General features: G+C 39.5%; 1 protein-coding gene across 1 annotated transcript in view; it reads right to left on the bottom strand.

The window, feature by feature from the left end:
• Btbd9 (BTB domain containing 9) overlaps window positions 1–16543 on the bottom strand; it is a 387287-nt gene that overhangs the window by 126070 nt on the left and 244674 nt on the right. Inside the window, exon 7 of the mRNA XM_047557540.1 lies at window positions 8522–8631. Coding sequence (XP_047413496.1) covers window positions 8522–8631 — 110 coding nt within the window. The remainder of the gene's footprint in view (window positions 1–8521; window positions 8632–16543) is intronic.

Genomic DNA, 16543 nt, shown 5'->3' with positions numbered 1-16543 from the left:
AAGAGAAATGCACTTAAAACTGAGCTGAGGTATCATTTTTTACTTATCAAACTGGCTAAAATCCATTGGCTAGGCTGTGGGGAAGTAGTTTGTAACTATACAATGCCAATGTGAATTTAAAATGGCACCATCTCTATGAAAGCAATATCTAACAAAATCCTGTGTGCATTTCCCCTTTGATCATGCAATCCCTGTTCTAGGAATCTATACTAAAGATAGATGAGCAAAAATGGGAAAAGGTCTATGCACAAGGAAAGAGCACTATTTCTAGTAGCAGAAGACTAGAAGCAACCCAAATGGTACATCAAAAGACAATAGGCTTTGAGTAAACTACAACATCTCTACATTGAGGGCCATGAAGCTACAAACAGGAATGAATGGTGTCTTTCTATATAGCTGGCACTAGAGTAAGCATTAAGTACAGAAAAAGCGAAGAAAAAGATGTGACATATGTAGCATGTTGCCAATTACTTTGAACAGTTGGGGAATACAAAATATAAACATATTAACATATATATTTATACATCATAAACATATTTATTAAATGGGAGTACAAAAAAAAAAAAAAAAAACCAAAGAGGGAAATAAGATTACTTATGGGGTAGAGGAACAAAAAAAGAAACTTGATTTATCTGACTGTAGCTCTTTTTTTAGATATGATTTTAAGACCATGCACTTCACAGTTATAGAACAAAATTTTTAAAATTTTGTTTTGCTTTGTTTTAAACCAGAACATTCATTGCGTGACTAACTATTGAAACTCTCAAGTTGAACTGGAAGCCCCAACAGTTCTCTCTGGGTTTTGGTGTTGCTCCTTTATGGAGTCCATGCCTGACTCTGAGATACACAACTTTTAGACGCCTCATTGGACCAGTTCTGGAGGAATGTGATCTTGTGCCCTGGACACCCCAGTGATACTTTATCTTGCATTTGGCAGAGTAGACACATTTGCCACAGACAAATTCTGGAGGTGGCAGGCCTAGAGCATAGCAGTGTGACATGTGCATCATACTATGATACTTTCTAAACAATGACGCTTCCTTTGTCATCTGGCTTCTGCCACAGAGACGAAAGAGCTAAGGCAAAAACATTTTAAAGCAACCCCTACATAATGAAAGCAAAGTAGAACAGAAGAAGTAACAGTATACTGAAATGGTGAGCTGCACAGACTTATTTCAAGTAACTTAAAAATACAGCCATTTTATTTCTAGTGCAATAAGCCCAGAGGACACAAAAAATAATTGTAAAAATCTTAAACTATTTTCAGTAATCAGATGTTTCGTTGAGTTTTGGTACTGTTATTCTATAGCTATTTTGTATGTACTGGGGATAAAGTAAATGAATGATTGAACTATGTCACTGGTGACCAACATTTTCAGTATGGAGAAAAGGAGATCAAAGAAAGAAAGAGAGGTTAAACAACAATCTTGGAGTATTGAATTTGAAGTGTCACAGGTATTCATGATACATTTTATATGTTAAATATATGATATACAAATATTTAAGAATATGTGCATGTTTTAGGCCTACTGAAAGCCTAAAAGTGTGACACAATAAAAAGGTTACCTACCATGCCTATACTGAGGTTTCCAAATATCATTTCACACTCAACAGAACCAGGGTTTCTTGAAGAAATGGCTGATTCCAGATCAAGGGCAAAATGTACAAGATGAACCTGGGACATCTGGTTATACCAGAAATCAAAGAACAATTGAGGACTATTGAAGTTGGGTTACAAGGGCTCCAGAACAAATTCAAAGAGGCTAAAAAACAATTTGAAGATCAATAATAATAACTGCAACTGATTAGCAGATGCCAAATGTGTTTAATCCCATAAATTCAAAATGATATGTACTCACTACCTCCTAATAATTCTCACAACAAAGTTCTTTGGTCATCTTTTGAGAATGCTAGGAAACACTTCTTCATTTTAATAACTGGTAAATAAAAGGAAAAAATAGAACATTTAGACTTCTTTCCTTGTGTAAACTGCATTTTAGGATTACCAAGCAAGTCTTCAGGGAAGTATTATCTTTCTAGCTACTACATGAAGAAGGAATGACAGAATTGGACTGTAACCATTTTGCAATACCAAATTTATGAAATAATGGATCTAGGGAATAATTGTCAATGGGTGTGAACATCTTAAAGAGAAAGACACCAGAGCTTTTTTGTGCTTCTTGATAGACACACTTAACACTACTTATGGAGCAGTACTATCTAATAATAATAATAACAACAAAACAATGACAATAATAATAATAGTTGAATCTGACTAAGTTTTAAAAAATGCAATGGCTGGGCATGGTGGTGCATGCCTGTAAACCCAGTGATTTGGGAGGCTGAGGTAGGAGGATCACCAAGTTCAAAGTCAGCCTCAGCAACTTGGTAAGGTCCCAAGCAACTTGGCGAGACCCTGTCTCAAAATAAAATATGAAAAGGGATGGGGATATGGCTCTGTGGTTAAACACCCCAGGGTTCATTCCCTGGTACAAAAAAAAAAAAAAAAAGGAAGAAAATGAAAAGAAAAAGAAATGCAATGGATAACATGCTTAACATTACCATGGGGATTCAGTGACCAAAATCAAAATCAAGGCTGTCAGAAACTATAGGACATATCTAATTTCTTCAACAAATTTTAATGGGGAGGGGTGGAAGAGAAAGACAGACAAGAGATAAGATAAATGGAAGGGAATCTATAGATTTAAAGATATTTAAGTCATAACAGCTATTGGCATAAGGTGAACCTTATCTGAATTTATTTGTGTCACTAGAGATCAATCCCAGGGTCTTGCATATGGCTAGGAAAGCACTCAACCACTGAACTACATCCCCAGCCCTGCTTATTTTTTTTTTTCTGAATTCTGATTTTAACAACTCATAAAACACACTCTCACTCCAGATTTTGAAACAATTAGGAAAATTTCATCACTAACAGAATATTTAATGCTTTTAAGGAATTACTGTTCAATTTTGGGAAACTATGCTAGTGTTATGATTATGGCTACAAAAAGGCGGCCTTACTTTTAGAGATATATAATGAAATATTTATGGATGAAAATAATAAGATGTCTGGGGATTGGCTTTAAAATAATCTGACGGGGAGGAAGTCACAGTTAAACTAGGTTGACTGTTAGTTGACAGTTCTTGAAGACAGGTAATAGGGACTATTCTTTCTATGTGAATGTAAAGGCAAGATGCAATGAAAAGGAAGATTTGGTCACAGAGACAAAAAACTGACTAAAACAGAAATTGGTACTGAGAAGTGGGGTTGTTCCTGTTACTAACCTAACCATATGGTTCTAGAGGTTTGGAGTTTGGGGGAGGAATTTTGAAAAGTTTAGAGATGCAAGCTGGAAAAGTTTTAAAATGTTGTAAGTCAAGTTTAATGGTCAATTCCGGAGCTAGCTCAGAAGACCCGAATGCCAATAGGTCTGTGGACAGTAAAGACTGGGCTTGTAAGGTTTCAGAGGAGAAAAAGGTCACTCAATTTCTCCACAATTTCATGGGAAATTGGAATAGAAGCTATTTGTATTACATTCCGGCAAAAAAAAGTTGTCTACATTTTGTTCATGTCCTAAGACTTACTGAGAGGCTGAATTTAAGGTGATGGCCTAATTAATGTGGCAGAGGAAATTTAAAGGCAGCACAGCACTCAGGTGGCAGCATGGATATTGCTGGTATATTTGAGCCAAATTTACTGTGATAATCAGAAGCAGAAAATAGCAAAAAGATTTGAAAAGCTTACAGTTTGTCTGGAAAAGTGCAAGTAAAACTGGGCTAATGAAGGTATGGTTGTTAAAGAGATTATAGCCACTACAGATTCACTGAGTACTTTACCCAAAGGCAATATGAAACATGGCTCGAGGGCATCTCAGGAATTGCCAAGACCACACCCACCTCAGGATCAAGGGTGTAAAGTGAAAATTTTTTTCATAAAAGAACACTGGGGCACCCTGCTTGCACAGGGCAGTCTAGGAAGTTCTTTCACCATGCTCAGCTGCACAGTAACTCAGAAGCTACTGAATTTGTGGTGCCAGGAAGCTTGGTTACTGCTGAAGATGGTGGCAGACCTTGGCTTCAACCATGTGATATTGGTTCTACAAGACTGCAGGATGCTGTAGTTAGGGGGAGGCTTCCACTGTGATTTCAAAGGAAGGCCTAAGAGGCCAGACAAAATCCAAGAGGTTTGAAGTCCCTATCGGCTGTCACTGAGAGGGTGATGAGTGAAGAAGTAAGAAGGAAGCAAAATTTGCAGTGGAGACCCCCGAGATTAAGAGATACCAGTAAAGTGGAGGGTTTGCTGAGGAAAGCTTCAGGAATTGAGCAGACAAGCCAACAGAGAGACCACATGGACTGCAACCAGCAAGCAACGAGCTAAACAAGCCCTCCAGAGAGGACATCATGATGCCATGTGCCCCAAATCCTGGACATTTCCTGACATTTCCTGGACAAATCCTGAACTTGTTTGCCCGGCTGGATTTCAGACTTGCTTTTGTCCCATTCCTTCTTTATATGTCAATATTTCTCCCTCATGGAATGGAAATATTTACTGTGTGCCATTATATAGTGGATATATGTAACTTAATTTTGATTTTTATAGCAGTTCACACTGAGAGTTTGTTTTGAATCTCAGGAGACTGAATTTAAGGTGATGGCCTAAATAATTCCAGGGTAATGCTAGAATTATTAAGACTATTGAAACTATTGAAAATGAACTAAATTTATTTTGCATTGTGAAACGGGCATGAACTTTTGGGGTCCAAGGGTGGAATGTTATGGTTTCAATATGATGTGTCTCCCAAAATCTTGTGTAAAACAAAATGCAAGAACATTCAGAGAGGAAATGATTAGATTATGACAAGTGTGAAATAATCAGTAGATTAATTCACAGATGGATTAACTGGGTGGTAACTGTAGGCAGGTAGGTAGTGACTGAAGGAAGTATGTCACTGGAGGTGTATGACTTTGGAGTTTGTATTTTGTCCCTGGTGGGCAGAACTCTCTTTGCTTCAAGGCTGCCATGTTCTGAGCTGTTTTCCTTCACAATCCACCATGCATCACTTCAGGCCCAGAGATAGAGTCAGTCGACCACAGACTGAACCTCTGAAACCTTGAACCAAATAAACTTTTCTTCCTCTAATTGTTCTTGTCAGATCTTTGGGACATAGTGATGAAAAGCTGACTAAAACACAAGGCAAACACATTGTGGGGCAGAAAACTTATAAAATAGTAGCCAATTCTAATTTTTCTTCCATGTCTCACTGATAAGATAGCGTAGGGTTTCCTACAAATGCCTCCTAACAGAGGAGCAGTCATCACAGGCCTATTCTCCCCAAACAGAATACATCCCAGCAAGATCCAGAAGCAGCTACAGAATGAGAAGAGGTTGTGGTGGCAGCAGGTAAGATCAATGTGGGAGAGCTGGGAACATTCCCAAGGATAAGACCCTGGAGAACCTCAAAGCTTTCCCATGAATCTTTGCAAGTAAATTAGCATTAAGGAGAAACATGCTATCATCAAAAACAGGAAAGAAACTCTTCGATGGGAAAAGAAGACTAAAATGTCATGCAGCTGATGCAGTTTTTGTTTTGCTTTTTTTTTGGGGGGGGGGTGCCAGGAATTGAACCTAGGGCACTTAACCACTGAGTCACACTCGCAGCCCTATTTATTTATTAGTTAGTTAGTTAGTTAGTTAGTTTATTTATTTTGAGAAAGTGTCTCACTAGGTTGCTTATAGCCTCGCTAAGTTGCTGAGGCTGGCTTTGAACCTGCAATCCTGCCTCAGCCTCCCAAGCCACTGGGATTACAGGCGTGCACCACCACACCTGGTAACTAATGCAGTTATTTTTACTTGTATTATTTTCTGGCGTTGCTATACATCTTAGGCAGTAACATTACAAAAGATAAAAAATACAAATATTTTTAGAGTCATTTTTTAAGGCCTATACTAAAATGATTAGAGGAGCTTATCAGATTATGAAAGGAAGACCAGCAACTGTAAAAGAAGGAAGTTCTGAATCTAGAAACATAAAAGTAGGTTTTGATACTATATTAGTTATTCATGATATTATTTTAGTTTTACTAATTTTTTTTCCTGCCATGAAAATCTGGGATTGATATCAGTGGTTCTCAGAGGTTGATAGCATACTTCACAGGAACAGGAAGGTATAAGAAGCAGCAATTTATGATTTAAAAACAACTCTGAGCTGGATGTGGCAATGCATGCCTACATTCCCAGCTACTTGGGAGGCTGAGGCAGGAGGAATGCTTGAGCCTAGCAGCTGGAGGCCAGCCTGGGCAACACAGGGAGGCAATGAATAAATAAATAAATAAAATGAAAAAGAAAACTCCTGGTGAATCTGACACACCTGTGTTCACACTAGAGGACCACTCCTTTCTGGGAGGTTCCTCCAAGGTAGCTGGCTGAGGCCTGTGGGCTGCTAAAAAGGACCTGAGATAATCAGCATGGAAAGCTGGCCATTACTATTTCAAACACCTCTCTAAGCGAAGCAAAGCTGCAATGTCAGACAGAGGATAATGAGATCCCCCCGTACTCCTTCACAGTCACGCCACCTCCCTGCCTGCCCAGTGCAGGCAGTTCTGAGCTGTGAAGACATCCCAAGTAGGGCCAGAGGGGCTCCCACTGCAGGCCATCTGCTGGCAAGTGTACACATATAGCTGCCTGCCTGCACCACTGCTCCCATTTGGTTGAGGGACAATGAATGACAGGATGATTGCAGTGCTCTTTGTAGTCAAACTTGTGACCATCACAGAAAAGTGCTCAAAGAAAAGTGTTCAACCAGACACCAAAAACACTTCTTGCATCTTTGCAATCTTCTTTCATCACCTGACGTGCCTGGGACTGCTTCTGAAAGTGCCAAGTGGTTCGGAGAGCACAAAACACTCACACCAACAACAGCCTCCCTTACTGTAATTCAGACTGAGTTTCATTCTGTGATGGCCTCTCATACCAGATGGGCCTGTTTCTTTGATAATTACTGTGTCCTCCAAGAAGGAGGACTGGTTTAAGTAGATGGCACCTTCAAAGGGGCATGTTCAAAAATGTAGCACGTGGGGCTAAATCAAGTAGCCCAATGCTACCCATACTGAGAATAAGCAGGACCTTGGTTAGTGAGGACTCTCTGGCTACACAGTCACACACATAGTGAGGCCTACAGTCTACAGAAGAACCTGGGTGAGGAGGAGGAAAAGGAGGGCCTTCTCCTAAACCTATACAGCCTACAGGGTTAAAAACAGTAACACCAGGTAATGCTTTAACTTTCAAATTGCTTAAAATTCATAGAAATTAACTTTGATATTTAATATTAGAAGTTATACCCATAACAAAGTCAAAACTAAAACAATAATTTTGATTGAACTCTAAAAGGTCTCTACATATTGGAAAATTTTCCACTCCTGCTACTTCACTAATATTACTCTCCCAAATTCCCATAAGTAAAGGATTAATAGGGCACAACAGGTGTTAGAAAAATTTAGGCTGTGACCATTCAGAGAGTTGGTAAACATTTTTGAGTTACACTCACCTTTCCCATTCTAGTCATAACCAAGTTTTCAGGACATGTATCAATATAGATATGTGTCCCAACATGGACAGGGCTTGAGAAGGTGTAGCAAATCAAGTTCCTTTGAAAAGACATAGAATTCTATTTTGGGTACTGCAAGGCAGGAGCATCTTAACCCCCTACCCCTGAACATATGGAGTAAAGACACATTTTCAAAGGTCTCATTAGTTTAACTATGATCTTTGCAGGAAGGGAGTGAAGACATGTGAGTATGAGAAAAAGAGAAGAGGAACAGGTAGTCTGATGAGAAAAGCCAATCAAGATACACCGTGATCCATCACCCTGGGATGGACTGTACACAATGCCCAGCTAAGTACTACCTAAAGCAAAACCAAAGTCAAACACATCAGAAAACAAGCAAACAACTAATCCAAAATTCAAAATACCTTTCAAAAGATCAGTTAGGCAGTATTTTCCACCCAATAACTTGAGTTTCGCAATGACTGTTTGATCACTCTGGTCTTATTTAAATTATAGGTAGGTACCTTCTTGAGGTGAACTTGGCTAAGCAGGGCAAATATGGCCTGACACATTTGTGAAAAGAAGATATTCCCACAGCTGAGTACACTATTCATATCAAATCAAAAGCCAACATACCATCTTAGGCACTGAAAGTATAAGCATCCGATCAATATCAGACAGACTTCCTTCCCAATCTCAACTACCATTAAATATAGAAAAGCCTTTGGTATGAAAACCTTTGCCTGGCTATCAAGAGCATTCTCCACATTGCAATTCTGAATGAATCACTACTTTTAATTCTTAGCTACTAGTACAATATTTATATTCTTTTCCTTTAAGTTTACTGGAATTACTATTTCGACTACTTCTAAAAATGTAAGTCATCCCTTGTCACTCAGCCAGAGTCCTTATGATGAATTAATGGAATAAAAAAAATCTAAGTATACATATAAAAAAAGTATTATAATACTTACCTATCAGCCCCTTCTCCAGAGTGAAGATTTTGTTTGTAAACATACATTCAAAAGCCACAATGTGAAAGATCTTGTTCACTGTATTGTGAGTCCCAACTATTCGAATATACCTGAGGGTAAAAGAAAAGAAAATCTGTTGAAATTGAGCTCCATCAGAATTCAAGGATAACAGGATAAGGTCCTCTATTTAAACATATAGTGTACCAGGATATGGACTAAAAGAGACTTTGAACTTGGCTTCAGATCCTGAATTTCCTTCTCAGCTGGCCCTAAGTAACCCTAGAATTATTATAGCAAAATCAAGGTGGTGTCACTTCCTAGAGAATTAAGTAAAACTTAGATTGACCTAGAAAATCATGCCAGGTACTGTTCAGGTCAAGTCTTGGATGTTAAGTACTACTATATGTCCATGAAACATTTACACAGGAGAATAGCAAATAGCTTCTGCCTCGCCTCGGCTTAGAAATGTATCTGTGTACATGTGCACAAATACAGTCAAAATCAAATGCCTTCCAACTCAATCAAAGATTTCATCCATTGGAGACAAATGCATGAAATCAATATTGCTTTCCTGTTTAAAAGGAAAAATTCAAATAAACTACTGAAAACCCTTCCCAGTGTCTCATTTTAGTACTACTCCTAAGTGTTAGTAGGAAGTTAACCCCATATACTTACGCCAGCCCCCCACCCTGCTAACTGCTGGGAAGCATTCTCCTGACCAGGGGAAGTGATCAGCAGAGGTGGCCCAGCCTGTTCTGCAGCCTCCCTCCTGGCCACACAGATCTGGCGTCTGCACATGGTGCAGAGTTTCACTGGGCAGGTCTTGAGCATCTTGGCCTGTTCACCCTTCTCCATCTCCCAGGAGGCTTCACCTCCGACAAACAAGCATTAACCTTGGAGCAACTTGCTCCCTTCACTCTCTAAAGGGACTGATAGTTCACAGGTTAATGAACAGACAAACTCTTCTGAGTGTCACACAATTCCACAAGGAATGTGCACACACTGTCTTACTGGAATTCAAAGGAAGAACCAGGAAAAATAACTAGATTAACTGATAATGCTCTCCCAAATTATAAATGATGCACTCTGAAGGATGGGGCATATTAAAGGAACAGATTTCAATTAGGATATGACAGACTGGGCAAGGTTTTAGTAATTTCCTCCCTGTGTGTGTAAAACAACCTTCGATTTAGAAGATAAAATTTTACTTCTGAGTTAATCGCTGTTCACTAATTTGATAATTTTCTTACATTTCTCATCACTCCAAGTTAACTGTATAATGTAAAAGCTGATTTTTAAAGTTCACATTAAGAAGACTATATTTAGGGTTTTTGTATCATGGGCTATTTTCCCTCCTATTTTTTCAAGCCTGAATCTTGGGGCATTCCCTATGCACCTCATTTAGCCATCTGCTCCTTGACACAAGCTGATCACTCATCTTCATAACCAATATTAATGTTATCTCCTGAACTAGCTATTCAGTATGCTCAGACTCACTGTAAGGAGACGCTGCTCTTCCTGCACCGAGAATCAGAGGTCTCTGGTTAAGCAGGAGGCTGTCCCTGATCTCTGCTCTTCAGTCCTTAAGGGAGATAGAAGGTGTTGATTTTACTGGGTTTGGTAGGTGAGTTCATTTAAAATAAGTTCTTAGTGGTTGGAGTAGTATAGATTGTGGAGGCTTTTACTACTGGCAGCGATGATCTCCTGGGTTGCTTTTTGGAAGGGAAGGGGTGTGTTAAATCTGGCACCCTTGGCCTGAATCTAATTTTGTCCATATCCTTAAACCCACAGGAACTCAACTAGCAAAGCATTTTCAACCGCACAGGCCCTAATAGCCTGAGTGCTTCTGTCTGCGACCTTGCAGGGAATGTGGGTTTGGTGGATGGAAATGGATCAGATCATTTTCCTCTTCCCTAGGTGGGGCCTCCTCCCTAGGAGAGACAGCTCTCCTACCATGCACAGTAGAGAGCCAGGAAGTGGTGAACAGTGAAGAGCAGGGCCTTTCCCTCCTTGATGTTCTTAAGGTCAAAGATAGTCCAGGCGGACCCTAAGGGAATGCTATAAAACTCCCTCCTTTCCTTTCTTTCTTTTAAAAAACATTTTATGGCATCAGGCTTTCCAAGTTTAGTTAATAGTCATTCCCCAAATTTTAGCCTGGTGCAAATGTCCGGAATGGGAAGGAATGTGCAACCGTCCCCTGCCTCACCACCTCCACTCCCACAGTTAGAAGTATTGAAAATAAAAAGTGGTAGTGGAATGCATTTACAGCCTTAATGATAGTGTTTGTGATAATAAACAAAATAATACATATGGTTGGAAAAGCACTGAGAGATGCCTCCAGATAAAAAGTTCTATAAATGAAGATAATGTTATCCCTGCTGCATAATTCTGAGGTCAAATTAGCAATTCACCACTGTACATCACACTTCTTGATTAGCCCGCTATATGTAATGCTCATAACAAGTTTAATTATTCTAGTTCTACAATACTTTCTAAGTCTCTATAAAATTACAGCATAATTTATAAAAATGGCATAGTCTTACACAAATACACATTTAAAAAATGGTAAAGTTAAAAGAAAGAAGTCATGCTCCAGGGGCTAGGGATATAGCTTGGTGGGAGAGTACTGCCTAGCATGTGCAAGGCCCTGGGTTCGATCCCCAGGTAGGAAGCAAGGAGGGAGGGGAGGCAGGCAGGTAGCAGTCAGGGAGATACATACAGTCAGTCGTGCTCCTTTCTCTCAAGGAAGAAGTTGTAAATACACTGGACCTTGTTCTATACTCAAGTTCTAGACTAGAAATGGCAAACTGCTTCAACTAATGGCCTAACTTCAGAGACTGGCGGAGGCAGCCTGGAGCTCTACATTAAGCCTGCAGAGGCCTTGTCCAGTATGGGGAAGTACCCTGAATCCTGGGGAATGATGGATCGGGTGGGCAGTACAGGCACGATCCTTGATTGTGAGCATATTTCCTTAACGGGGCTCAGAACAGAGCATCCCGAAGGTTGAAGAGAAGTTACTACTATTTGAGTCACTGAAAACCTGAAGACTACGGATGGGAGAGCGCTCTCTACTTTTATTGAGAAATAAGCAAAACTTGGTCATAACACCTAAACAGAAGTAGGTACCACATTTTATCTGTCACAAGAAATCCTGAATAACAAACAGGTAAAGCTGATGGTTTCCTTGTTTTCCTTTTCAGCTCCATCTCTCCAGTGCAGTCTCTGATTTAACCCGGTAATAAGGACAGTGGCAGCTAGTGACTTCATCAGTGTGTAGAGAGGAGTTCTGTTGAAAACTAAAGCAGGTATCCTTTGTTCTCTCTGAGGTCCCCAACAGCAGCGCAGACAGTTGGAAGATAATTAAAACTTAAATGGTGCTGGGGAAGGCAGAGAGGAAACAGATTGGCCGGTTCTGAGGAGGACGAGTGCTGTCCACAGGAGCCCGGTGTAACAGTCTGTTTCTAACACTCTCCTCCTTCCCTATGTTAGCTGTCTTCAAGTGGTTGACAGAGCCTAGATCCAGAACACAGTTCAGAACAGGATGTTTCAACATTGACATCTCTTGGAGCTGTGAGGCTGAGGGTGAAAGAGATTCTGTCTTTAATAAAATGAAGCCTAAGCCCTCCAAGGACAGCATGCCAAAACTGAAGGGTGCTATAGAGTTTTGCAATGGCATGCACTTTAGGATCCAACAGAAGAGGTTTGCAGCCCAGTACTATCACTTAATTAGGAGTGTCAGGGGAAAAATGAATGTTTTTAAAATCTTCTTGAACTTCAGTTGCCTTCTCTATAAAAAGAGGTAAATAATAGAAACTTCATAGGGTACTTAAGTGAGGAAATTCAAAGAGTAGATTATTAGATGCAGAATTTCTAGATTTGGACTTTGAGTAAACTGGTTATCTAGAAGAGTAACTTCTAAACACTGGTAGTTAGGAATTTTCACTTATAAAGAAAAAAAATTGCATTTCCTTTCAAAGGGACATCACAGTGACCTGGAGACTTCATGCTTTGGAGATTTCACTGCACTCCTGATTGTGGATACTAAAGTGGCACATCCATAAAGATGCAGGTCAAGAAGTAGACTTCACCAATGCAGGTGGGGTCTTGTCCCTCCTCTAAGGGCCCCACAGAATGGGCATTATGGGCCACGGAAGTAAGTGACATTCAGAATGTAGATTTCCTGACTCCCTGGTAGTTTCTGCTTTGATCCCCCAGTCTTAAATAAATAAATAAATAGTCTCAGCTTTGTATGAGGAAGCAAGGAAAGAATCTTTTGCCCATATTTAGGCTTAGAATTTGAAACCCATTGCTCACCTTCCTAAGCTTCGTTCCTTGGCAGAGAAGGTAAAGTCCACGGAGACTGATCAGGGCCAAATGGCCCAGCTACCCACACCCATTGAAGGGATTCTTTTGGGTGCAAACCCTGGAAGTTAGGAGCCATCCAAATCTTGCAGATTCAGATGTGGTTGAGCCATGGGACACAGAGGCCTGACTCACAGGAACTGGAAGCCATAAGAGACTGTTCTAGACCACGGGGAAGTAGGTAGCCCTGTGTGGGAGTGGTTCACCCTCAGGGGATGTGCTATTTTCCCTGAGCAAATGGTTCCCCTAACTCCACTCCATCCTGTTCATCACAGAAGAAGTCCCTCTTGGTCTTGGCCCCCTTTACCTGTGTGACTATAAAATAAAGGAGAAGTAGGCTACCCCATCTTGTGAGAGGCCAGATCTGGTATGGCCCTATCCATCATGCCCCCTCCCATTTGAAAAGAGTATTGACTCTTGTGTGTTTATTGATTAGTAAGTTTATGGGTAATTAATTGATTTATAGCCAGCAGAATCCTCCGGCAGTTAACCCTTTTTTCATCCATGCTGGACGTGGCTGAAATTCCCATAAGGCGTTTTAATTTATTAAGGAAAAAAGGCATTTCCTTACAGAGAGACACCAAAATTTTGCTTTGGAGATTTCAATGCATTCCCTATCTGTTTTGAAAAGGTATAAATTCCAATATTACATTTATCTTTCCATTATTTATTGTCAGAATGCCACTACAGTTAAAGTCTAAGTCAAACACAATAAATTGTTAACATAGTAAAGAGAGAAGAGAAAAACAGCAACTAGGACACTCCCACCTTAAGTCCCTGGTATTCTCTAGTCTCATTCTGGTGGACCACAAGCCAATCTGTGGTTACAGCTAATCCTTGACCTTTACTTCAGTTATGTACTATTCTGTACTGGGCATGTTCTCTTATAAGATAAAATTGAATTTGGTTAGAAATATTTAAATGAGCTCTCAAGGGATCAACTAAAGTCAAAATCCATCAGAATTCTATTCTTCGGTAAACAAAGTTTTATTCTCCAATTGAACTTTATATTCTTGGGTTAAGTAAAGAATACTGGAAACTAGTTAGCCTCAGACTAGTGCATAAGGAGGGACCCTTAACATTTTGGTCCTTTCCCCAAGAAGCCATGGAGAAAGCCGAGAGAAAAAAACCATTCTTTGCTGTGGCCAGAGTACAGCATTTACTAGAGATTGGGGATCGCCTGGGGTTTGGAGTCACCATTTCCAAGTCCTTCTATTTGACCTTTCCCTTCAAAGAGATACTGAGAATGTACATAAATAATTCTCTAAGCCAAGAAGCAGGTAATGCCAGCAGGTTTCTCCAGTATGGTATTTTCTTCTAGTTCTGGGTATAATGTTAGTGCTCTTATAATCAAACCACAGACTAAAGGGGGAGTGACTTCAGCTCTTGTTGCTAAGGCAGCAAGTGGAAAACAGTTTGCTGCCAGAATGACAAAAAGCTTCTAGAAAAAGCATGTTGCAACAGAAAAGATTTGTTGCTCTTAGAAAACCTTCCCTCTGGCTGATCTGTGGAGCTATAGATTCTCCTCTACTGACTTCTGCAAAGGGCCTCTGCAGCATTTGCTTATTTGGGAGAGGAAGAATTATGGAAAGGTTAAACACTGGGTGCAGTTAGCCTAAGCAGAGGCTGCTGTCTCAGAGAGCAGCCCTGACCGCTGCTGTCTGGCCATCAGCCCTGCAGAGGGAGCAATCTTGTTTCAGCACCTGCACTACTCAACCTGAAGGGCAAATGAAATAAGAAGTCATCTTGTTTCCAGGGAAAATTGATGCTATATAGAATCAAGAGTATGGAGGGACTAAGATAGGTAAGAATAATTACTAATACATCATAACTCAGTGCTTCTCAAAACAGAAAGTCACTCCAACACTAGAGATAAATATTTGTTGTTTTTATTGGGGAAAACATGAATTTTGAATGGTAGGTTTATACTGCTCCCACCCTCCAAATAATCAAAATCTAACTCTGTTATAATATGCCTTCAACTTATAAAATTACATTTGGAGTTAATATCATAAAACAACTTAATTACAGTAATTTATAGAAATCATATGACAATAACATAAGCACTAACATTTATTCAATTCATTAAAATTTTCTGATTTTACATTAACCAGTCAGTAGCCCTTAAAGGTATACTAGGTAAATCTACTATTAATCAAGATTCACTAAATGTCTATTAGGTACAAGAAATTCTGCTCATTCCTATGAGGAGCAAGCCAGAATAGACAGGGCATAAACCTGGATCTGAAGTTTACAGTGCAGTTTGGAAGGTGGGACTAAACCATGTCAAACTATTTGACTTTGGACAGAAAGTCCTGAGAAAGACATGGGTTCTAGTCAGAGCTTTGTAATATTAGCCTCAGATATAAAATTTGAGGTAAGCTCCTTTATTCCTCTCAGTCTCAGGCTCCACATTGGTAATAGTGGTAGAGAAGACAGCAGAGCTTATTACCAATTCACTTATGGTAGTTTAATCTTAAAGCCCTGAATCTAGCAGTATGAACTTCAAAAGGCCTCCCTGGGAACTCCCTACTCAAAGACCAAAACAATACAAATGTGGCTAAGGAGAGCTAATCCCCTTCTTCCCATGACCCCCACGATCAATGACTCATTCAACAAATATTAAATGAACATTTACTATGTGTCATCTGCTGGTACTGGGTCTGGGATATAGGAATGAACAACAGAGACAAATCCCTCTCTATGGAATTTAGGTTTACTATTAGGAGACAAACAACAAATTAAAAAATTAGAAATCATCTACTATTTAGTAGGTGATCCATACTTCATAAGCAAACCCCATTAATAGGGAGTACAATAGTATAACAGACAGTTATAAAACCTCTACCTGCCAAAATAAAAGACAGGTCAGATAGGAAGGCACACCTAGCCCTGGGAAAAGCATGGCTATAATGGAAATGAATCTGAGGTATGGACACAGTACACTTATCATGGGTATTTAGCAGGGTATAGTAAAAAATTCTAATTACGTAGGCTTCTTATGATCTAAAAAGGGAACTGATTTGAATTTTGTGGGAAGAAATATGTACTTCATGGTTTAGTTTGCTTTTCATCTTTGTTTTTTCAGATTGTAATTTTCAAGGTTATTATAAAGAGAAAACGGGCAGTGATGTATATAAAATGAAAAATGAATAAGGGAAAGAAGGAGGAGGGAAAAAAGGAGGAGGGGGAGTGGGGGGGGAGACAGAGAGATAAATATAAATAAACAGTCCCTTCTTCTGTCTCTGTTATGTGCTAATGTGAACAAATTCCTATGTGGGAATAATGTTAACCAATTTTATTACTCGATAAAACATTTGAAACGAACACAAAATATATTTTAAGAAACAGAACTAAATTACCAAAAGTTCAACATTTGCATTTTTTCATTAACTTTTTCCCCTAGTCCAAGATGCTGGGGGCGGGGGAGAGAATTTCACTAGTTTTATCTTTAAAACGGTTGCATTATCTCTTCCAGCTTATCCAATAGGCTGTGCATTTCCATGAATGTAGACAAATGAGTCTAATGGAACTGTGCACTAGAGAAAATGCGGAAGAAAATTAAATTTGTTAGTTTCCTTATGAATCTGTAAGAACTCATTTAGTGACTGTGACCTATAACATTCTTGCTTTGGGATCATGGTGGTAAGGGAAGTTTCT

Source organism: Sciurus carolinensis, chromosome 7, assembly GCF_902686445.1.
Source record: "Sciurus carolinensis chromosome 7, mSciCar1.2, whole genome shotgun sequence".
NCBI classification, from domain to species: Eukaryota; Metazoa; Chordata; class Mammalia; order Rodentia; family Sciuridae; genus Sciurus; species Sciurus carolinensis.
Note: the sequence above shows the minus strand (reverse complement) of the source record. Positions and strands in the feature narration are given on the sequence as shown.